The 21660-nt window shown below is 48.9% G+C and overlaps 8 protein-coding genes across 8 annotated transcripts; 7 read left to right on the top strand and 1 right to left on the bottom strand.

Annotated features, from left to right (window-relative positions):
- Nucleotides 1–492: 492 nt before the first annotated feature.
- On the top strand, nucleotides 493–3986 carry BDW43DRAFT_322990 (putative RNA-binding protein (Nab3); the record flags this gene model as incomplete). Its single annotated transcript, XM_032049657.1, has 6 exons — nucleotides 493–793; nucleotides 959–1744; nucleotides 1819–1998; nucleotides 2059–2545; nucleotides 2601–2821; nucleotides 2878–3986. The coding sequence occupies 6 exons, from the start codon at nucleotides 493–495 to the stop codon at nucleotides 3417–3419; spliced, it is 2517 nt and encodes an 838-aa protein (XP_031895164.1). The 3' UTR covers nucleotides 3420–3986.
- On the bottom strand, nucleotides 3917–4693 carry BDW43DRAFT_218025 (cytochrome c oxidase subunit 6B family protein). The gene is made up of 2 exons (XM_032039362.1): nucleotides 4285–4693; nucleotides 3917–4162 (listed from the first exon to the last, which is right to left on the bottom strand). Exons 1-2 carry the CDS (start codon nucleotides 4510–4512, stop codon nucleotides 4040–4042), a joined length of 351 nt encoding a protein of 116 aa, XP_031895163.1. The 5' UTR covers nucleotides 4513–4693; the 3' UTR covers nucleotides 3917–4039.
- Nucleotides 4694–4777: 84 nt separating this feature from the next.
- On the top strand, nucleotides 4778–5983 carry BDW43DRAFT_217952 (protein SYS1). Its single transcript, XM_032039360.1, has 2 exons — nucleotides 4778–5247; nucleotides 5312–5983. The coding sequence occupies exons 1-2, from the start codon at nucleotides 5000–5002 to the stop codon at nucleotides 5691–5693; spliced, it is 630 nt and encodes a 209-aa protein (XP_031895162.1). The 5' UTR covers nucleotides 4778–4999; the 3' UTR covers nucleotides 5694–5983.
- On the top strand, nucleotides 5984–7592 carry BDW43DRAFT_217953 (class II aldolase/adducin domain protein). The gene is made up of 5 exons (XM_032039361.1): nucleotides 5984–6538; nucleotides 6591–6851; nucleotides 6904–7036; nucleotides 7094–7262; nucleotides 7328–7592. Exons 1-5 carry the CDS (start codon nucleotides 6274–6276, stop codon nucleotides 7400–7402), a joined length of 903 nt encoding a protein of 300 aa, XP_031895161.1. The 5' UTR covers nucleotides 5984–6273; the 3' UTR covers nucleotides 7403–7592.
- Nucleotides 7593–8552: 960 nt separating this feature from the next.
- Nucleotides 8553–8993, top strand: BDW43DRAFT_315954 (uncharacterized protein; the record flags this gene model as incomplete). The annotated part of the gene is made up of 1 exon (XM_032048174.1): nucleotides 8553–8993. One exon carries the CDS (start codon nucleotides 8553–8555, stop codon nucleotides 8991–8993), a length of 441 nt encoding a protein of 146 aa, XP_031895160.1.
- Nucleotides 8994–9691: 698 nt separating this feature from the next.
- On the top strand, nucleotides 9692–11581 carry BDW43DRAFT_291432 (Golgi transport complex subunit COG5; the record flags this gene model as incomplete). The annotated part of the gene is made up of 1 exon (XM_032043615.1): nucleotides 9692–11581. A coding segment is annotated over exon 1 (1406 nt), but the record flags the coding sequence as incomplete, so codon positions are not given.
- Nucleotides 11582–16968: 5387 nt separating this feature from the next.
- On the top strand, nucleotides 16969–19285 carry BDW43DRAFT_217884 (C2H2-type zinc finger protein). The gene is made up of 2 exons (XM_032039359.1): nucleotides 16969–18933; nucleotides 18990–19285. Exons 1-2 carry the CDS (start codon nucleotides 17101–17103, stop codon nucleotides 19137–19139), a joined length of 1983 nt encoding a protein of 660 aa, XP_031895158.1. The 5' UTR covers nucleotides 16969–17100; the 3' UTR covers nucleotides 19140–19285.
- Nucleotides 19286–20425: 1140 nt separating this feature from the next.
- On the top strand, nucleotides 20426–21305 carry BDW43DRAFT_217863 (uncharacterized protein). The gene is made up of 2 exons (XM_032039358.1): nucleotides 20426–20914; nucleotides 20976–21305. Exons 1-2 carry the CDS (start codon nucleotides 20633–20635, stop codon nucleotides 21177–21179), a joined length of 486 nt encoding a protein of 161 aa, XP_031895157.1. The 5' UTR covers nucleotides 20426–20632; the 3' UTR covers nucleotides 21180–21305.
- The last annotated feature ends 355 nt before the right edge of the window (nucleotides 21306–21660 follow it).

Raw genomic sequence — 21660 nt, 5'->3', positions numbered from 1 at the left:
TCGGTTCATCATCGTGGTACTGGACTACTCCGGTCATCACGACACTTACTAGATCTTTCCATTACTGACGTCCGAGCTTTGTCCTTTCCCTTCCCTTGTTATTATATATCCTTATCCTTGGTATTATTTTTTTTTAGCTTATCGGACGCCCTCGGTTTCTCCTCCCTACCCATTTTCCCTCCTCCTTCTACTTACTTGAACTACTGGGAACTGTCTGCCTTGTTTTTCTGATCGGCAAACAAATCAAACACCCATCTCTCCCTCCCTTCATCTCCTTCCAAGCTTTACGTGTTCTCTCTATCTCTCTCTTCTTCTTCTTTCTCTTTCTCCTTCTCCTTTACCGCCCACCGGAGCTCCCAACGGCCCGGTTCTTTTTTCCAAAGATTAGCCCCACCTTAGCTTGGTCGATTTTGGAAAATCCCTATTCCCTTGTGGTCCTGGATTTTTTTCGCGTGGTTTTGTAGATGAATCAATTCTTCATCATTGGTCTACATGACGCCCAGCTCTCCAGATGAAGCTCTTCACTTTCGTGGCAAGACCTTGACTCCCGAGAGCCCTCGTCCGCTACATATCGCGGAACCAGCCAATATTCCGGTGCTTCAAAATCAAATGGACCCCGTCTTTAACGATACTTCGACTTATGAGAAGTCCGAGTCTGCTTTTGAACACCGCGCCCAGCTGCACATTAATCCGCCGCCCCGTTATGGCCATTATGCTGGGTCCGGGGAGGTAAAGGAAAACTATGGCTCCGTGCAGGCTCCCGGAAAGTTCCAAACACAAATACAAACACAAGGTAGCTACCACCACTCTGGTGCATTTCAGGAGGACAATGGTTCGATGAATAAGGACTCTTCCCCTACTTCAGAACAATCTGCATATGCGTCTATGGCCCCTGCGACCACCTCTGCTGCGCAGGGATCTGAACCAAACTCGTCTCTAACCGCTCTTCCTCCATCAGATTCCGCCACCCATCTAGCTCATCACCCTTTCCCTCCCCCTGCTTCCCATGCTACCCAGAGCATTCCCACTGCGAGCGCGATAGACCATGCAGCCTCTTCCTGGGCAGCTTCGTCGGCTCCACAGAATCGCTTAGACACCCACAACAACCCACATAACACTGCTGAGGATGGTGTGGATTTCCAGAACCTCCTCGATAATCTTCCCCCTTCCTCCACTGCCGCTCCCTCTGCCCCTGCAGTATCGGAGGTGGATCCCTACGTGGACGCCTCTGCGGACCCTCAAGCAACAACTGATGAAGCTCTCCAATCTTCCCTGGGCCTCCCCCCTCGTCCCCCACCCCAGGAGAAGCCTTCTATCCATCCCAATTATAACCCCAGTGATGATATCCGCTCCTATCATCAGCTCCCCCCTCATGCGTCTAACGCCCAGCCCTCATACTCTGCCCAGCAAAGTAATTACCAGTCTAATCCCGCACTCCCGCCTATGGCAGTAGCCGGCGCTCCAGGGACATCCTCGGGCGTCAGCGCTTTACCTCCACCTCCCGTGGCTAGTTTCCAGCAGTCGCCCCCGGCAACGGCAGAGACACAGGCACCCTCCTCCCCGGGGTCAAATAAAGCAGGGCGTGCGGATAGGCAGCAGGGTCGTCAAACTAAAAGCGCGGATGAGGATACTCCTTGGGGGCCAGACGTACAGAAGAAGTATGACGAGTTTTTACATGATGAACGGGTGTATGTCACAGAAGGACTCTGGGATCGTTTCCCGGCGGGGTCCAGGTTGTTTGTAGGTTAGTATCGACAACCTTTCTTTTTGAACTGCGACAGGCAAGTAACTAACATCTCATTTTCCCGACAATTACAGGTAATCTGCCCACAGAACGGGTGACCAAACGAGATCTATTCCATATATTTCATAAGTACGGGAAGTTGGCGCAGATATCTATCAAACAGGCGTACGGTTTTATACAATTCCTGGAGGCCCCAGCCTGCAAACAAGCGCTTGATGTGGAGCAGGGGGCTGTGGTGAGGGGGCGCAAAGTTCGTAAGTATCGGTTATCTCGATGTGTTGTGATTGCTCAGTCAAACTAACGCGATCTCTTAGACCTTGAAATCTCCAAGCCACAGCGGAATACAAGGCCGGGCCCAGTTCCTGCAGAGCCTTCCCGCGCTCTGCCAACTCGGCGGTCAAGGTCTCCCGAATATACCAGAGGCGGTCCTCCCAGCTGTCGCAACCCAAGGGTTCCTGCGGATCGATACGATCGTCCTTACGAATCGCCCAGGGTTCCCTTCAGTGATTTCAGAGATGAACCTACCCATCGTAGGCGCGATGACTATCGGCCTCCCCCTCGATCCCCATCCCCTCGTGGCTTTCGTGGAAGGGACGGATACCGTTCCCGGGATAGAACTCCAGAGCGGTACGATCGACGCGAAAGACGCCGGTCCCGATCCCCGTATACAAGGGATCGACGATACCGCAGCCCCAGCCCGCGGCCTCGTGGCTACGAGGGTGATGTGGAGTTGCCGGTGCCTAGACGTGCCCCAAGAGATGTCCCAGAGGTGCAAATCCTTGTCTTGGAGGAGGTTGACCGGTTGGTTCCGCTTTTTATCCATTCGTACTACGATAGTTGCTGACTATCATTCCAGGAACTTCATTTTTCACGTGGAGAATGCCTTCCGCAATAGAGGTCTTCGAGTGGATGTTTTGGTGTTGGGTCCCCGGATTCCACTGAACGCTGCTGTACAACGGCAGATCAATGAAGGTGTGCTTGCTGTGGTCAGGCTCGCCCGTCCAAACCAGTTCTCCAGGAAGATCCCTTTACAAGTTTTCGATCGAAGCGGAGGTGCGGACAATGTCCGATTTAATGGTAAGTACATGAATGAGCCTGTCTGAAGAAGACCTCGCCCACTGATATCCCGTCAGAATACCCCGATGTCGAGCCGAATATTGCCGCCGAGATTGTCTTCCACGCTCAATCAGTGCAGCGCGGCGCGCCTCCTACTCCTTTCCCTCCCAATCCCGCATTCGGGGTCCCACCCCTAGCTCCTCCGCCCATACCACAGGCTTCGTTACCTCTATCTAACCCCCCCAACATCGCCAATCTAATTACGTCCCTGGACGGACCTACTCTACAGTCTCTTTTGACTGCACTCCAGCAGCGGCAACCCACCGTTCCAACTGCGCAGCCACCGTTTCCTGCTCCCGCAGCATCAACACCCAATGCCGGTGCGGATCTGGCCAGTCTTTTGAGTGCTGCTACACGACAGCCTGTTGCTACCAACCCACAGCATCATCTACCTCCACAACCATTTCCCATCCAAGCTCCCACTGCTCCGGTGGTGTCTGATCCGAACTTGATCTCACTGCTCGCCAAAGGCTTGGGAGGGCAGCAGGCGCAGAATCAGGCAGCCGTCGGCCCTCATGTACAGAACATCATGAATCAATTGGGCAAATGGAAGCAATGATTTATGACTCATTTTCTTTCTTTCCTCTATTTTTTCATTGACATACTTCCTCCGGGTCTCTATTATCGTTTACAGAACATCATGGAGCATGGCGTTAATTTCGATCGATCGGTTGAGATGACTATCCAAGGCAATGGGTCTTAGCCATCGGAAACGATCATATGGCCTGGTTGTCGATTTTTGTTTACGTTTTCCTTCGGTTCTTCACGTGTGTACATGCAACAAGGAGTGCGACATGGCTTTGCTTTTCTACTTTCTATAATCACCGGGCACCTGGACAATAGATCTTTATGGGAATATGGTGTCTTCATCTGTGTTGTGGTGTTATTTATATGGTTTTCTCCGACGGCTATTTGTGATACACTAGGGCGCATAGCGTTCAGCTGGAGTAATGACAAAGACGAATAATTCTATTACTAGGGCGTTTGCAAAGTAGTACTGAAGAGTGTAGATAATAGATAGATAGATGTACAGGGACTGGAAGTATATGAGATGGCACATTGAAATGACGGAAGTGGCATAAATATGTAGTACAGAGCCTTTCGGCTTCGATTCGAAGGGGTCGTCTCTCACTTTCCCGTGCTCTTTTCATTTTTCTTTTCCTTAATCCAAGAACCTTTTCACCGAGGATTCCATCCTTGTGCCTTCAGGTCTCGGACCTTTGCTGCATCCTCCTTCTTGATTTTCTCAATTGTCTTGTCCCGGTTGTACTCCATCACCCGCTTCTCCTTGAAATATTTGACCTGTTCGGATTGCACCGTCAGCAATCGGATCTAGCCGACGCGAGCCAGCATTTGCTCTCGAGAGTAGGCTGGACAGTAGGGTTATGTCCTTCTGATAGAGGACACTGAGATACGGCACATACCCAAGCCTTTGCACAAGCCGACTCGAACTCCGCAATCTCCTTTCCGCATTTCCGTCGCGCTTCCTTGTCCTCTTTGATCGCGTCTAGGATGTTATTGTCGTCTAAGCAGGAGAAAAATAGATCGCGACCCTCCCAGCACTTCTGTCGAGAGGACCGATCGGGGGCTATGCGGCCGCCGTCGGAAGCGGTGCTCTTCGAATCGTCGGAGGACCAGGGTAACCAGCCCATTGTGTGGTAACGGTTGACTGGAAAAAAGAAGGCAGGCGAAAGGTGGTGCGAAGTATGTATCGATCGCAATCACTGAGTATGGGTATATTAAAATCAAGTGGGCTGTCACAAACTAGTAAGGATAAATATATAGTAAGTAGTTAAAGCAAGAGATGAGCTTCCCCGGTCCGCATGATCTGCGGTCCCTTTCCTTTCTGCCCGCTTGGCGGCTCTTTCTAGTGGCGCCACAGTAAACTGCTTTCTTCATTTACCACCATCAGATGATGTTCCAACATACCATCAACTTTTCGTCACGGCCTTAATTTATCTGCGACTTGATCTCTTTACCCACTCGTAGGCCCAGAGCACTTCTCAACAGAAAGGGAAAGGAAGGCACCGGGTGTGTTCTCCGCGGACCGGCATCCAACAATCTCACCGGTTCTTCTCTCAGCAAAACCACCAAACCCCACTGAATTATACACACCGGGTGTGTACCGCAGATTAGTTCATGCCCCCGCGCCGACGGCCTCCTCCAGGGCGGGCTCGGACAGACCTTCCGCCGCTGAAGATCGTGCGGAAGATTGTCATCTTACAGCTTGCCTATTATGTCTCAGCGACGGCCCTGATCTTGTTTACCACTCTTGTCTATGGCACCCAATTCTCCTTGGACTTGGTTCTCAGCTGGGACTCGCTGAGGGGGGACACCACTCTTGGATGGATGTTGGGGTTGGTGTGGATGCTAAATAGCCTTGCAGGGTGAGCTTGCCCTTGTTACTTTGCTCTCTTGACGAGGATACATGTCTAACCACTCTTCTCATAGAATAATCTTCCTTCTAGTTCTTGTCGTCCGGTCCAAGCTCATTCCCGATTTTGCGCTTACTATTCATTTCCTGCATTTCTTCGCGACGTCCCTTTACACCCACTCCATCCCCTCCAACTTGCTTTGGTGGGGTCTTCAGTGCGCCAGCGCTTCTCTAATGACCTTCGGCGGTATCTGGGCTTGTCAATGGCGGGAACTCAGACCTATCAGCCTTGGTGGTATCGCTGGTAGCGGCACAGGACAGTCGGCCGGAAGTTCATCTCAGCCCGCGGCCGATGAAGGCAGTCCGTCCCGAGGAAGGGGCCGGGAACGCAGCTTGCAAGGTGATAACGGCGAGTACGAAATGGCCGAGATGAAAGGAGTTAGTGAGCAAGCAGTATAACTTTTCTATTATGTCGTCATTCTTTCTATTGTATTTTTCTCCTTTTTTTTCATTTTCATTTCTCTTTTCTGGGCATTGGTGCATGGCCGACTTGCATACGGATCTTTATATATTATCAGATACCCTCGCTTGTTGGTACCTGTATAGATGGCATTCAGGTTGGAGCGTCATCCTCTTTATTTTGTTTGGATTATTCATTTCCACCTTTTTGGCGACACTCTTGGACTTGTGCAGGCACAATGTTCCGTAATATCCTCTAACTGGGGATATGTTATGACTTTGAATAGTAACATCATCTGATGTTCCAATGAGATCGATATATTGGCCCCGAAGGAAGTGCGCCTTCCATGAACATCGGTTGTTCGGCGGTATGCGCCTATAGTATTCCTTCTCCCGCCTATTCAACAAGATTTATCTTCAATGCGGGGACACTACTCCTTTAATTCCCACTTCAACTGATAAGACATGGGGTAGAGATGTATATATATATATCCCCTCAGGGTTGTCTCATTCAACAATATCTAGTTACTATTTATTGCATTAACTTGGAGTTATTTATCCAAAACATAATTTAGTCAAGATGTCAACTTCAACAGCCACCGAAGTTGCTACCCTGCAAAAGGTAGACTACAGTGGGATGAATATTAAGCCTGCCGTCGAGGATAAAACTTTCCAGGCGACTGCCCGTGGCGACCGTAAAGGAACGCTCAAATTACCTGGAATCCCGGTATTCAATGACCTCTACGAGAAGCGCAAATGGATGAAGGAGCACATGGCGGCGGCATTCCGTTTCTTCGGAAAGCATGGACACGGGGAGGGTATCTCGGGACATATTTCCATGAGAGGTGAGCGCTATTTACCCCTGTGTACCTAGTGGATACTAACAGCACCTCGTAGACCCCATCCTGAAAGACCACTTCTGGATGAATCCATATGCCAAGCATTTCTCAGCCATGAAAGCTTCCGATCTTGTCCTAGTCGACCAAGACGGCTATGTGACAGAAGGAGGAAACCAGGCGCCCATTAACGAAGCCGGATTCATGATCCATTCGGAGATCCATAAGGCCAGGCCCGATGTGGTTGCTGCTGCCCACACCCACGGGGTCTATGGAAAGACGTGGAGCGCGTTTGGGAAGAAGGTCGAAATGATCTCTCAAGGTATGTTCTTTCGCGAGTCGTGTAAACTCCTCGGGGGTGCTGACCGGCGTAGATGCGTGTAATTTCTATGGAAAATTGGGCGTTTATCTTGACCATGGAGGAATTGCATTGGCTCAAGAAGAGGGACGCCAGATTGCGAACGCTTTAGGGAAGGGTAACATGGCTTGTATTTTGCAGAACCATGGGTATTCTCTATTCCCAGTTTCTGCTTTGTCGTACATTTTGGCTGATGATGTACGCAGTTTGCTAACCGTAGGCACCACTGTGGATGAGGCGGCCTTTCTCCTCTCCAGTTTGGATCACGCGTGTCATTCTCAGCTAATGGCTGAAGCGGCCGCTGCCAACGGAATCGAGAAGCAAATTATCAATGATGAAGTGGCCGAGTATTCGGCTAAGGCAGTTCAAACTCCGGTCTGATTCTCTTTAGTTTTGTTGGCGGCAATTCTGAAATGACACATACTGATGACTATCCACAGCATCATTTCTACACCGAGTTTCAGCCTGAGTTTGACCTCATTGTAGAGGAGACCAACGGACGAGTCCTTCTGTGATTCTGTAAGAACTGGACCTAGGGTGCTGGAGTCGGAATCATCTCTAGCTTTGTTCCGTTTCTCATCTAAGGAATCATACCACTAGGATATCACCGAGCTTCAATGAAATTTGTACTGCTAGATAAGAGAAAAGGAGAAGGAGAAGGAGAAGGAGAAGATGAAGAAGAATATCACTCGTCATCTGTCTTCAGCCCATGAGGCTATAAGTTTATTATTTATATTCATTCCACCTAGATTTACTGCGACTGAAACGGCCCCCATCACTACGGTAGTGTCAACCCTCTGCCTTAAAAGACCAACATTGAATACAGGGTCAGCGCTATTCTGCGCATCCACTTCATGATCTTGACTACCATTGCCTAAAAAAAATCAAGGTCTACACCAAAGATCATAAGAATGCCGAACTACATCCACTGAGGCTTTTCTTTCTCCCAACGCTGGCCTGTCAGGTTCCATACTAAGGAGACTAGAGGTTAGGTGCAAGAACCCTCAGACCCCTTAATATCGGAGGATCTTAGTGAATCCCTTACACGGCCTATGGACAAGAGACCGATTCGATTCGACCATTATAGATCCCATTGCCCTCCACATGGTCTTACTTCTCCTCAGACAAGACAACTAATTGGGGTGGCATTTTTCCTTTTTGCTGGTCCCCAATTTTCTTCTCTTACTCTTTCTCGCCGACATATGTCCCTTGACTTCGTGAAACGGCAAAAACAAGGCAAGATAACCACCGGATTCGCTGTCTGCAAGAACGGCTCCTGTCTTCGCACCGAGAACGACTGTGGTGAGACAGTTGGCGGGCTTCGCGGCTGCTGACCGGGAGGTAGATTCTACCCTCACGCCTACAACATCGATTGCTGCCCGGCTGGAACGAATCGCACGACATCGCTAGTGAACTAACCGAAATGTGCGAATGCCACCTGGAATCTGTATGATAATGGAGGGTACTATTATTGTTGCCCACACGATACAATATGATTCGCGCTGGCAGGAATCTTTGACGGATGTGCTGGGGCGGGATATTCGTTTGGCGACGAAGATACGGTGTTGAAGGTTATCTCTTCGGGAACTGGTACGTAGACCATTAACTTGTTCAATTATGTATATACACCTGTTCATGCCAAGCAGGTGTTTAATATTTACGTCCATGCCTGATCGATCTATGACCCCAGTGGCACTGCCTTCGGCAACATCTACAACCTCAGAAACCTCCTCGACTTTTTCAACGACATCCGCTACAGATAGCTCTGCCGCTACTACAACGGTAGCACCTACTCAAACATCACCAGCGCTATCCTCCTCGTCATCGTCTGGGGTAAACAAGGGCACAATCGTAGGTGGTGTTGCCGGCGTAGCTCTCATTGCAGCCTTCCTTTGGCTCTTCATGAAGGGCCGATCACGGCCTCAGCCTATACCCATACATGGCGGTGATATACCGATAGCTGACTACAAGTACATGCAAAGCTCGCCCGTAGAAATAGACGGACGAAGATACCCTCATGAGCTGGAGAGCCGACCTAATCAGTCGGCTCTCATGAGTTACCAGTGGAGCTTCCAGGTCGGTGATGGGGGGAAGGAACCGAATTGATATTGGGTGGATAACTCTCTTATATATCTCTTTTTATATGTAATATGTACCTTGCTTGGAGCGGTGCAATTTTTGATCTAATCCTACTACCTTTTTTTGCTTTTCCTTTTCCTTATTTCCCCTATTGCTGAGGATCGTATGTGGCATCGATCTCATTACAAGACATGTTTGTACTTCTTCATGTCCTCAACTCATATTCACGTTCACAAAAGGGGCCACTGCGGAATCAAGCAGTATTGATATTGCATCTGGTGTCTAGAGTGTCTAAGACGGACATTTACCCCTGCAGGAAATCACGTAATAATACGACCTTAGATTTGATGTAGACATAGCATGTTCACAGTACATAATTACCCGAATATTAGCATTATCGCCCGGTCATTAGGACCATGTGTCATGCTCTTCTTCCCTGCGAATATGCCGAGGCATGGACCGGGATGCATAAGATATGTTTAGTATGCAACCATCGAATAAACTTGGAGCGATTGTTTGTTGTGCGCGGTGGAAGTGAGGGCAAAACCATGAAAGATGTAAGGGAAGTATATTGAGGGGAGATATACACACTATAGTGCCTTGGTCTACCTAAAATTGACCATACAGTGCTAAATTTATGCCTTATCGGCGAGTAATATTGACCTGCTTTTTAACTAACTTATATACTATGATGACTAATCACTAGACCCAAAGAAGCCTAGTTCCCACACATGGCATGAATGGACCTCCCGAGCAACATCGCATACATACTCCATTCTCGCTCTGCAATTAGCAATTGGCTGGCCATGACCGGGTTCATAGGTCTCAACTCGATAAATTTGTCGCATGGCTAGTCGACTGTGCTGGATTTTTCACAGTGTGAAGAAGACACCCTGTTTTGCCCCGTTTAATCTTGCCTGATTTGATACGATACCCAAACTCGTTTTTAGCTTTCATCAGTCTACATTCTTCACATTTAGTCTCATATTGAATCGACTTTACTACAGGCGTTAATCTCCAGAGAAGAAGTTATCGGAGGCTCATCATGGCAGAAGGCGAACCGTCTTACATTGACTATGAGGCCTTCTTGGACCCTGACTTCTCTCCTGCCTCTTTTGCCAATTCATTGGTCCTAGCCACCAACAATGCGACAGATACACCGCTGGATCTGTCGACTCCGCTGTCACGAGTACTCTTTGATCTGCAGGAGATCGACACTCATATTCACACGCTGACCACCAAGTCAGCCCTCCCCTTACTGACGCACACGCGGGATCAAACAGCAGCGGCAGGTCACATTCTTCAAGAAGCTGAAGAACAAGTCTCCTCCGTGGCCCAGGGGTATGAGCGATTAGAGAAAGAGGTCCTACGAAAGTGGGAAGCCGCAGATGAGGTTAGGATAGCTACGGAAAAGTCACTAGCTACCGTACGGCTCGCAAGAGCGGTTGCGCGCTGTCTTACCCTCGGCAGACAGCTGGAGGGCCAGCTTGCTGAGGTTACCGGCCGCGGGGGCCTTTCATCAGGGAACGATGGAATGTCCCCCGCCCCGGCCAGGGATGATTACCGCGCTCTGGAACGGGCAGCTTCTACAATCGTGAGTCTCCGTCGGATGTTCACTGCGACGGGCCTGGGAGAGGAAGGCTATGGGTTAGAGAAAGTAAAAGTCATCCGAACCTTAAGGAATGAACTTGTGATCCCCTCTGAGAACATGGTGAAGTCGAGAGCGCAGCAAGCGATTAATCGGTTCACCATGTCCTCAATCTCAGCCAGCGGCGGTGCCCATGGCCAGTCGGGCTACAAGCAAGCCCGCGATGCGAGAGCGCGACTGAGCTCTGCGACCACAATCCTATACCTGTTGTCGCCAATACCCAAGGATTTGCCCACGGCATCGGACTTTCAACCCGAGCTGCTGCTCTCCACATTTCAAGGATACATGCACACGGCGATCATGACGTCCTTGAACGCTCTATCTCGATCTCTGTCTATGCTGCCATCCCTTGATAAAACCCTGTCCGACATCTCCGTGAAATGTCAGGATATTTATGCGCTTGAATCCATCCTGGGCAGCCTCCGACCACCATCACATCCGCTCTTCCCTCCAGCACCTCCCGAGCGCAACGGCGATCAACGCGAGTCCCAACCACGTGGCAACAAGAACAACCTCCTGCAACCGCTCCTCGCCGCCCTTGACACGCCGTCTCTCCCATCACACTTCTGGCGAACGCTCGCCTCATCCCTCACATTGCGCGTGCAAGAGATCGTCAACCGTGGCGGCGTCTCGGCCAGAACGTTGCGATCCAACCGGGATCGGCTCAAGAAGGATATCAAGGAGTGTGTCCTGCGCGGATCGCAGCTCCCGGCCTCGAGCGACAAAGGGCGGTCAGGGATCGACACCGGAAACTGGGAGCGTGAAGCAGCAGTGATGGTCAGTGCTGTGGCCAGTGTACTTGACAGGTGAAGCACAATCCATCATCAGACGTTTTGCAACAGATTGGCGGGATTAGCTTGCTTGATATCCGAATAGATCTACGTTATACCCAAAAGAAAAGAAAAAAAAAAGTTGTACATACACAGACACACACACACACACACACACACATATATATATATATATACATCCATATACCCCCACCCCAAACAAGAACCAACCGCCCTGTTTAATTTAAAATAAATAAGACAAAAAGCAAAAGATCAAGAATAATCGCTCGCACAGGCCACCTGAAGCTCCTTCCTTCCTTCACATGTAAGAAATCTAATCTTCTCCCCGAATCCAAAGCTAACCAGAAAATCCAGGCACCCCATCCTCCGCATCAGCTGATAGCTCCAATAGGCCAATCAATCGCATTTAGATAAATAAATATATATTAGAGAAAGGAAAAAAAAAAAAAAAGTAAGGGACAGCGACTGCTGTACAATCAGTCAGCCCCCGTAAGCAAAGCAATATATTTATTCATAGACTATTGATTGCCAACAAACGCCTGTTGCTGACTTGTCCAGCGGCTAATTAGCGTTAGCGTTTTATTTTATTTTATTTTATTTGTTTGGGCCCCATGTTGATAGGTGCAGTGCAGGTGGGTGGGTTTATGCAGGATGGTTTGCATGACAATTGAGGATTGGAGTTGTTTTCTTATCTCCTAGTACTTCTTCATTATTTATTTGGTGTTATTTTATGAGTGAAGGATTTATTTATTGTTGAGAGATGGTGAGATTGTGTGACTTAGGTATAAATTCTAACTACTAAGGTACTCTATGTAGGGAGGAATAACGTGGGCTAATTGAGCGTGGGTATTGAATCGATTGATGTGCCTGGAGATAGAAGCCAAGTGGATACACAAGCTGGGAGGAGCTGGACGCGCCACTTGGATCCGTATCGGAAACTTTAAGGACATCGGTCCATTTGCTCAGGTCGGGTTCGTATTGACCGTGGCCTGATTGATTCAGGAAGACAATGTCAAGACATTGTCTCAACTCACTATACTATACATAGCCCATCAGGTACGAGTCAATTAATTAACAGGATCCGTCGTTGTTGACAAGAAGTACTTCCAGAGTACAGGTACTAGTACCAGTGAGTACCGACGGGACTAGAGCAGGTACATCTCGGTAGATAAATTTGGAAAACTTAAGGGACTTTTGGTTTTCAAAAAAGACTTAATTTAAGCCCGTGCGCGCGTCCACTCAGCCGGGACAGTTTTTTTACCCCGCTCCAACTTGTGTTGTCTCGATAAGAAAGATGTCGTATCTTTTGGTTTTGGTTTTGGCTTTTCAAGATTCTCGAAATCCCGTTGGAGGTTACCATCCCTGTCAACTTTAATATACCCTGTTTACCGAGATAGTGAAAGATTAAGAAAAAGCTGTGATTGGGAATATCAAAGGGGGAGAGGATCTCGACGGATCGAAAAAAAACGAGGACAACGAAACCTACTACCGGGGGGGTGTGGGGGGAGAAGGCCCCTCCACGTAAACCTTTTCTCCCTCCTCTGAAGTGGTGGCGTCAATGCCCCTTGGCCCAGTCCCTTTTTGGGGAATTTCTGGGATACTTTTCTGGATAGGATGAGGGGCTCACACAACTCAACACAACAATAAGACAGTCGACAGTGTGTTGTTGGTTGAAGGGCCACGTCGATCAGCCCCCACCGGTGCTATATTGTGTATTGTGTCCGCCACTTCGCTTCCCTCACCAATGTGGATTCGTCGGCAGGACGGAGGGGAAATTATTTTAGCTCGGTTTGATTTGATTTTCAATATGTGTTTGAGAGCAATTTCCTTAGTAAGGTAAGGCTAGGAGCAGGTAAGGTACCTTCACGATCAGATCGTCCAATGGGGTGTCCAAGGAGGACGTTTTCCTGCCAGGGCTAATGCACTGTCCGCGTTATTACCAGTAGACAATCTCTTAGTAACTTTACTTGACTTGACTAAGACTGCACTGCGCTTCGAGTCACTCAAAACGTTTGTCCGCCCATGCACTTGTCACCGAAAGGAGACAATAGGACAGGGACATCGCTCCTGGACCACAGGGATCTGCCCCCCCTCCCTCCTTCGGTCACTATGATTTCAAAGTGAAGCACATCATCGCTACATTCTGTGGCGTGCAGAACCGCCGGTGTTTCAGCTTGATCTGGCCGGTTCTCGATTGGCTGTCGAACTGCATCAAGTCGATGTCATCGAGTTTGGGAAAGCTTTCATTGTTTCCGCTTGCAGCTCTTGCTTCGTGATATAGAGTTGAGGATTAGAATTAGAAATACCTCTGGATCCCCAAACTCTCGTGAAACCCTGGCCGATGCGAGATCTTGGGTTGATCCTTCTCCGCATCCTGTCAAGCCCGGCAGTGGCGGTTTACAGACGCCAGCTTTTCTAGTCTGATGTCAAGCAGTTCTAAAGGGAAAAAAAAAAAAAAGAAAAGAAGCAGATTTAAAGTGATTTAAAACACACTATCTAACCCATATTCTAGTAAGGATAATAAAAGAAAAAAAAAAGTCAAAAGTAAAGAAGAGATAAAGAGAGAAGGGGGTAAGATGGAGAAAGGAAGAAAGAATGAATGACTGGACTGAATGAGATGAGCACGGGACCACCCAAACGAGAACCATACCAGCTGCCCGTCAGTGGATTGGTTAACAGCAAAAACAACCCTTGACGAATACTACTACCTAGTAAGTACTTAGTACTACAACTGTCTACTGCCCTAAATGTAAGGTACCTCTCTGTACTCCCCGTTCCTTTACTGTATGTACATTCTGCATGGCATGTCCGCCGAAAAGGATCGTACGGGGAATTCCAACACCTATCGCGTGGAAACCTGCGATCTATCTCTATTCTTCGAATTTGCCATTGTTCTGGGGACATTAACAAACCAAACTACCCGGCATTGGTGATATGCTGACGCGGTCTCTCTTTCCATCTCTTACTCTATTAGTAGGGTTAACCTTAGTTTCGAGGAAGTTGAAAGGCGGAAACTCAGGTATCCTCCGAACTATGGGTATGCCAGGTAGGGTAGAAGAGAACCGTGGCCCGGAAGGATTTGCCATGCACTCTCATCTTGTTCTAGTTCTCAGGTCAACAGACTAGGCCACTGGGAAGATTGACCCTTATATGACCATGCCATGGGGCTTCGTAAATGGAGGACGTCACCAAGTTCCAACAGACCGGTCGGCGCCCCCCGGCTTCTCTGGTCACTGGTCAACCCTTTCCCCATCATCCAAATCATGATTCATGAAACAACGAGAAACCAACGCCACGGATAGGAAATATCTGGGGATATTTCACCCGCTTATCCCCTCATTCTCCCTTCCTCCGCGAAGCAAGTTCCTGGTGCCTTTACATTGATCAACGGAGGAAATGAACGCCTCCAGACCCTGGGAAAGGCTAGATCCATGGTACGGTCGAGACCGTCAGGGTTCGAGACTCGCTCTCTAAGCACTAGGTACTCCACCGGTCACCCAGCCTTATGGGATTACAGACACGGCGGTTCTTTCTGTAGTCCGGTTGACCGACAAATCCTGCGAAGGTCGTCGTTTAACCCGGAGGTTCCTGATACCGTTTTGTTACCGGCCTCGATACCTCCCGTTCTACATCGGGTTAACATGGGTTAGATGTAGGGAGTTCTTTCGGGGTTGAGATGGGACGGATCAGATGGATTATTAATAGCTATCATACCGAAATTTCCGAGATGGAAGTTTCCAATTGATTTTTCTAGTGAACCAGAATGCTGTATGATTCAGCCATTACGTTCCTCCAACTGCTTGAAAGTAAAAACAGAGGAAGAAGGATTTCTCGTATGGAGACTCCACTACCTCTCTGATTCGTGTCGGGTGGTCCGGACCAAAGTCGTCAGTACCTGGAACTAGGTAAAGTTTACGTCCTTCGTCTCTGTATATTGTATCACCGGTGAGTTCATTCTTTTTTGGCTGACTGGTACATCGTCCCGTATGAGTTAGTAGTCGAGTAGGGTAGTGATATATTAGAATGGATGTTGATGAGAATCCTGTATTGAGGTGGTAACGGCAATACCACAACAGGGCTTCGCGGTTTTTTGGCGCTGCGACCATGCTTTGCGACAGCTTACTTTTACCCTTTTTAAATCGAGTGTGCATTCCCTTTGAACCATTCAAACGGAGTGAAGGAGAAACTAGTACTGTAAGTAACTATAATTAATCTAGACTTATGGTTCATTCTTCCCCCCTCCTTCTGCCCCTCGTTTTTGCCGCCTTGTCTGCTCACGACCGTTGTTTCCGATAAGCCTCTAGTCAATACCAGACAGACAAGACGGCTTTGAGTTGGTCTCCAGTTTTCTTTTCTTGGGTCCTTTTTACTCGCGCTTACAGCTCTTTTTTCCTTTTTTTTCTTTTTCTTTTTCTTTTTCTCTTTCTCTTTTTTTCTTTTTCTTTTTCTTTTTCTTTTCTTTTCTTTTTTTTTTTCTTACACAACCCTTTTCCGTTTCTTTCTCCTCATCCTTTTCCCTCCCAATTCCTCTTCCAGTCTGTATCGTCGTCACCATTCATCCATTCGGGGAGTGGATTCGCCGTCATCCAAAATACTTCTACTTTCGCTCTGGCCGTGCATCTTCTTCCTGTTCCTCTCCCCTTCTTTTCTTTCTTTTCTCCTCCCATTTTTTTTGTTCCCCTTCCCGTCTCAGGTCGGCTTTAGTGGCCTTTCCATATCATATCATACATATATCTTACCCTTTTGATTATTATACTTCTTCTGTATCTCTTCTTCTGGCCCTGGTGCCTGTACATCCACCCGCCCACACGTCATATTTGGATATTTCCATCGGACCCTTTTCTTAGTTTTATTTTTACTTTTATTTCTTCCTTTTTCTCGGGCCAATCGATAACCCTGGGAAATAGATCATTTTTGGACAGATTCTGGTTAATTTTTCCTTTTTTTTTTTAATATTTTTTTTTTTTTTTTTAAATTTATTTTAGTTCAGGTCTTGGCCGGGGGATTGTCATACCCACAACCTGTACTCGACGACTGAACTGAAACACTCCTCTGAATCCACCCCAAACTTCTCTCTCTACCTTGAGACCAGCACTTCTCTTTCTCTTTCTCTTTCTCTCTTGCACTACCTGACATCCACCTCGCTCCCACGTCAGCCTTCTTGCTCCACGTTCAGCGTCTCCCTGGCCAGGCACTTCTGCAAGAAATGTTTCCTTGATCCTAATGGTTGTGCCCTGCCACCTTACCGTGTACAACCTACCTACTACCCTTGCTTCGCCATCATCGTCGGGCAGTCGGCTAAAAACAATCATCATCAACCTCCTGCTACATTCCACTTCCACTTCCACCTCCCCCTCCCCTCCCTCTCTATCTCATCCCTGGACCGGATTTGGAATAAGGAAAAAATATCCATCCGTAAGTTAATGACACCAAGCAATAAAGAAGCAACGACCCCCCTTTGGGTCCCTCGTTCCTCTCCTCCCTTTGCGTCAAAAGAGTACGGCCCACATGCTGACAGGAGTTGCGCAAGGCGGTACAGTAGTCAGCTTCGTGGGATCGACACCGCGTTTTCTCGACTCCCGAGCCTTCCCAGCCATTTTAATTGAAACATATCGTGTTTGATGGGCCGAGGGTCATCACCTGAATACCCCCTTGCCGATCAGTATATAGACCCTATATCGGCCCCCTTGTCAATATGTCTTCGTTCTTACCTGTGAATAATATCTCGTCGCCTCAAGACCGTGTGATGGAGGATGCGACGCCACCGACCACACCGCGACCCCATTTAGCTAACGTACCTGAAGCGCAAGACCCCGCGAAACCGGTGGAGGTGGAAAAAGATGGCAGTACGCCGCGCAATGTAAATAATCCTGAGCATTCTCAGCCGGCGGGCTCTCAAGGGAGCGTACCATCAGTGTCCGAAGAGACAACGCATGGAGATTCGGAGGGTGACCATGATGGTTCAGACCATGACTCGGATCACAAGGGCAACGCTCCCCCATCGAAGAAGAAAAAGGGACAACGGTTCTATTGCACGGATTACCCGCCCTGTAATTTGAGCTTTACTCGGAGTGAGCATCTCGCCAGGCATATACGGAAACATACTGGGGAGCGCCCCTTCCAGTGTCATTGCTCAAGACGATTTTCTCGGCTCGATAACCTGCGCCAGCATGCTCAGACCGTCCACGTGAATGAGGAGATTCCGGGCGACTCCCTGGCAGCTACTGGGACCCGGTTTCAACGTCAGATTCGAACCGACAGAGTGCGTCCCCAGGGTCGAGCCAGGGCGGGGACTGGAGGTAGCCAGGGAACCCATAGCAGAGGTCACAGTCGAAACTTGTCCGCATCGAGTATCACCTCGACCGCATCCACATTTAGCCAACCCCAGGAGCTTCGTCGCCGCCCCCCGCCTCTGATCATGGCAAATGATGGACGAGCCCGTCTCGCTCTAGATACAAGGGCCGATCCCCCGAGTACCCCGCCCGGTCAAGTCCGTGGGGTACCGGGCCCAGCTGTGGCCGGCTCTCCTTACGCGGCTTCTCATATCTTCTCCACTGGAAACAATGGTAGTCCTCACGTCGCCTCGCCGATGTCCGCTGCATCACATGCGTCCGGCTTTTGGGATGGTAAAACCGCTGCACGTCGCTTGTCCGTGCCCACAGGAGCTAATCCGTTCGCATCACAACCTGTCAACCCGTACCCTCCAGGTTACGCCAACGCGGGCTCGACAACTACATACCACCCACCGGGAGATGTGTACGCAAGTCCAGTGAGCTCCAACTACTCTTTATCGCGGGATGAGGCCGCCCACAATGCGGCGGATGCGGACTTGCGAAGACGCACGTGGCATCCGTCTACGTACTCCGCCGTCTCTCGGCCCGTCGCCGGCGGTTACAGCAACTACCAGTCTCCTGAGACATTCCCGCAGTCGTATGGCGCTAATGCGCAGGATGAACAACGACCGCGGTTGCCAGGAATTGAGAGTTTTGACAAAGTCGTCTCGCAGCGACCGTTAACCCCGCCGGTCCGCAGGCCAAGCCCGATGCACCTTGATGCTGCCAACAAACCGCCACTGAATTATACCTTTGGGGGAGGGTTCAACTATAACAAGCCATCAGTTCGGCCACCCCCACCGATTTCCGGCCCCGGGCATCGACGGGGTCATGTCTCCTGGGACATGTCACTGCACACGAACTTGACTGGATTGCATATCAGGGACAAGCCCCTCCATAAAGATGCATCGCATTGGAGCCAGCAAACTATAGCAGAAATTCATAATGTTAGTTCTCGCCCGTCGACGTCCTACCAGCCACAGCAACAGTTTCAGGATTACCGAGGGCATCACTCGCGCGGTCCAAGTTACAGCAGCGCCATTCATGCTGCCCGAACATCCCCGGAGGATTCGAGTAGCAGCGAAGGGGTCCACACCCCATCGACGGCGTCTCTTGAGTATCACCCTGCCATTGTACACAATAACGGCTACATTGAACCGCATCACACCCCCTTCTCAACCGATACGTCTCAAACAGTACGCCCCCGCTACCCGATGACTCGATAACGGCCAGGTCACTAATGGAACTATAGGCATCTCAGTCCGATGGGTATCACAGTAAACCCGATCCCCGAACCGACTTCTTCAACAACACCAGCAGAGACTCTGGGATGGGTAGACTCGAGGCACTTGTTGCTGTTGCGACCAGTGAGAATAAGGGGTCAGCAAAGCTTTTTGCATAGATGCACACTGCCAGGGGATGTCGGCATGGTGACGAAAATCGATCAATACTCAAGAAGGTCGCTGTGCTCGGTCTGGTCTTGCGAATCCGGCAGGAATGCGATCTCTTCTCATATGCTCGGCTTTTACTTCTTTTTTTTTTTTTTTCCCCCTTCTTTTCTCGTGATGTTGAGCCAGTGTTGTATATCACAAGCCGCCTGGCCTTCTCCTATTCTATCTTTTACGCTATCCTGGATATAGCTATGGCGTTTTAAGATCCTTGATCTACCGACGCGTGGGAATCGTTATGAAGTGATGACTGATGAATATGATGCATTAAGTGACTCGATTATCATGGAGGGGGGTTTAACTCGTGGCTACCAGTCTCTTTCGGGTGTCTTCATTTCCTTTTCTTGTTGTTTCCCCTCATCTCTCTCTCTTTCTCATCAGGGTCACACTGGTTTTCGCATGTTCGGGCGTTGTGTATGGGTTTGTCCATAGCGCATGAAGATACCCCTCGGCCTTAATCTCGAGTTCTGCTACGAGGTTCTGGATGGAGTTTTTCTACTCTAGTCGTGGTGTGGCTTCAATTGTTCATTGGGATTGCCTTGTTTATATCTATATATATGGACGTTTCCTTTGTGGGTTTGACGATTGTGTTTTACTAGTACTATCTTCTTCGGTTCTCGACAAGGTTGGTTTTGTGTGCACGTCTTGTGATCAACTAGTTTGCAAATAAGTGAACAATAAATACGGGGGTCACTGTGTTGGCCAAGCACTACGCGTACTTGTTCTGGAACTCTCGTAGTATAGTAGTAGCAATAATGATATGATATGTAGGTGTGATGTGTGCCTGCAGATTGTGGTTCCTAGAACCCAGGAATGGGACGCTTCCAGCCGACGCCCCAAATCGGAACGGACGGCGATGATCCATGACGTTGGGGGCCCCACATAAAATGGACCTCAAATCACTGAGAACATGACTATCAGGTGACGTCGTTGAAATCGATACAACATTTGGTCATTTGGTTGTATTACTATGTATTCCACCTCACATTGGAGAAGTAATAGCTCTCATTCATATATGTCTCTGGGGGTACTGAGGAAGCAGTAAGAGCTAGCTACATACCTAGCTAGTAGAAAATACCAAGAGTGTGAAAATGCGCAATTCAACTACCTAGTAAAGGTAACTCCACGTACAGGGGGTATGATTGAAGTAATACCATGTACCAAGGCAGTCCTGCGAAAACACGACCCAAAGCAAAAAAAAAAGAAAAAGAACAAGGAGGAAGCCCCAGAACGCAGACGTCATACCCTATGACTTGAACTCTACCCCGGACTCTTATAACCCTACTTACTACCTCACCTCAACTTCTCCGAGTTCAGTCCATTAGACTCTCATACATCATTGAAACGAAAAAAATCCCCGAACTGGAATTCCAGTACCAAGTTTCTCCCCTCTACCGAACCTAAATACAATAACCTCAGCCTCAACCTACGAACTATATCCGCTACAATGTCGAAGAACAGAACCGGACTCTACGCTGCCCTCGCTGCTGCCGGCGCCGGCGGGTACTATCTGTACAGGGCTGGCGGTGACCCCAAGGCCGCGAAACAAGAGATCAAACGTATGCCAGCTCCGCGTTCATCCCTTTCTCCCTCTTTGAGCATGCGATTTGTTGACTCGAGTCTCATTGTAGACGATGCCGAGCTAGCTCGCAACAAGATCCCGACGGACAAGGCCGAGAGAGCTGGCGAGAAGGTTGGTTCGGAGGCCGGAGCCCACATCGATGAGGCGGTATGTTCTACCTAGGATTTCTGAGTTGTATATAGATGAACGCTAATATGATCTCAATCAGGTGTCCAACGCCCGCACTCAGGCACAAGACGCCAGTAATCGTGCCTCGGGGCTGGGGCAGGAGAGTCTCGATAAGCTTAAGGGTGCGCAGCAGGAGGCGTCGGAGAAGCTCAAGGCCAATGTTGATAAGTTTGATAAGACCGTGGAGCAGAAGACGAGTGAAGCGAAGGGGACTCTGTCGAGTTGGTGGGGGGGAAGCAAGTGATGTGATTGTTATGTCTAGGGAGTGGATGTAGCGTTTTGTTTACAGTGGTTAGTTCTGTTAATATTCATATTCATATTTTCATTTGAATACGGTTCATGGTGGTCATGGTCGTTGTCTTGATGGGTGGTGTGGTAGTGGTTGGATGTAGGGGTCTTCTTTCTCTCTGTATGTATAGAGTATGGTCTTCAATGGTACCCGCTATGTACTATCACTCGATCGATAACCTTGATAAGGGTAGAGGATGGATTCGATATGGAGCCTTATACTAGTGGTCGAGGTTCGTGCTGTGGTATGTTGCATTCCTGCCATGCTGATTACCGTAGCGATGGAATGCCGTTAATTGAACCTCTGACTAGGGGAGATGCGGTGTCCGGTCTTAAGTTGGGAATTCTCCATTATATGACTAGTCATCTTATAAATAGGTTGGGAATAGACCCGATTTCTTTCTTTTTTTCTCCTTTTTTTTTTTTTTTTTTTTTTC

The sequence above is a fragment of the Aspergillus alliaceus genome (assembly GCF_009176365.1).
Source record: "Aspergillus alliaceus strain CBS 536.65 unplaced genomic scaffold BDW43scaffold_66, whole genome shotgun sequence".
Classification (NCBI taxonomy): Eukaryota; Fungi; Ascomycota; class Eurotiomycetes; order Eurotiales; family Aspergillaceae; genus Aspergillus; species Aspergillus alliaceus.
This window is presented reverse-complemented; position numbering and strand designations above follow the sequence as displayed.

Excerpts from the sequence above, each read along its gene's own strand:
- BDW43DRAFT_217953 (XM_032039361.1), top strand. The coding sequence starts at position 6,274 with ATGTCAACTTCAACAGCCACCGAAGTTGCTACCCTGCAAAAGGTAGAC. Across the intron at positions 6,539-6,590 it reads GGGACATATTTCCATGAGAG|ACCCCATCCTGAAAGACCAC; the intron begins GTGAGCGCTATT and ends AGCACCTCGTAG. Across the intron at positions 7,263-7,327 it reads CTAAGGCAGTTCAAACTCCG|CATCATTTCTACACCGAGTT; the intron begins GTCTGATTCTCT and ends GACTATCCACAG.
- BDW43DRAFT_218025 (XM_032039362.1), bottom strand. The coding sequence starts at position 4,512 with ATGGGCTGGTTACCCTGGTCCTCCGACGATTCGAAGAGCACCGCTTCC. Across the intron at positions 4,163-4,284 it reads CGGCTTGTGCAAAGGCTTGG|GTCAAATATTTCAAGGAGAA; the intron begins GTATGTGCCGTA and ends CAATCCGAACAG.
- BDW43DRAFT_217884 (XM_032039359.1), top strand. The coding sequence starts at position 17,101 with ATGTCTTCGTTCTTACCTGTGAATAATATCTCGTCGCCTCAAGACCGT. Across the intron at positions 18,934-18,989 it reads CAACCGATACGTCTCAAACA|GCATCTCAGTCCGATGGGTA; the intron begins GTACGCCCCCGC and ends ATGGAACTATAG.
- BDW43DRAFT_217952 (XM_032039360.1), top strand. The coding sequence starts at position 5,000 with ATGCCCCCGCGCCGACGGCCTCCTCCAGGGCGGGCTCGGACAGACCTT. Across the intron at positions 5,248-5,311 it reads ATGCTAAATAGCCTTGCAGG|AATAATCTTCCTTCTAGTTC; the intron begins GTGAGCTTGCCC and ends CTCTTCTCATAG.
- BDW43DRAFT_217863 (XM_032039358.1), top strand. The coding sequence starts at position 20,633 with ATGTCGAAGAACAGAACCGGACTCTACGCTGCCCTCGCTGCTGCCGGC. Across the intron at positions 20,915-20,975 it reads GAGCCCACATCGATGAGGCG|GTGTCCAACGCCCGCACTCA; the intron begins GTATGTTCTACC and ends GATCTCAATCAG.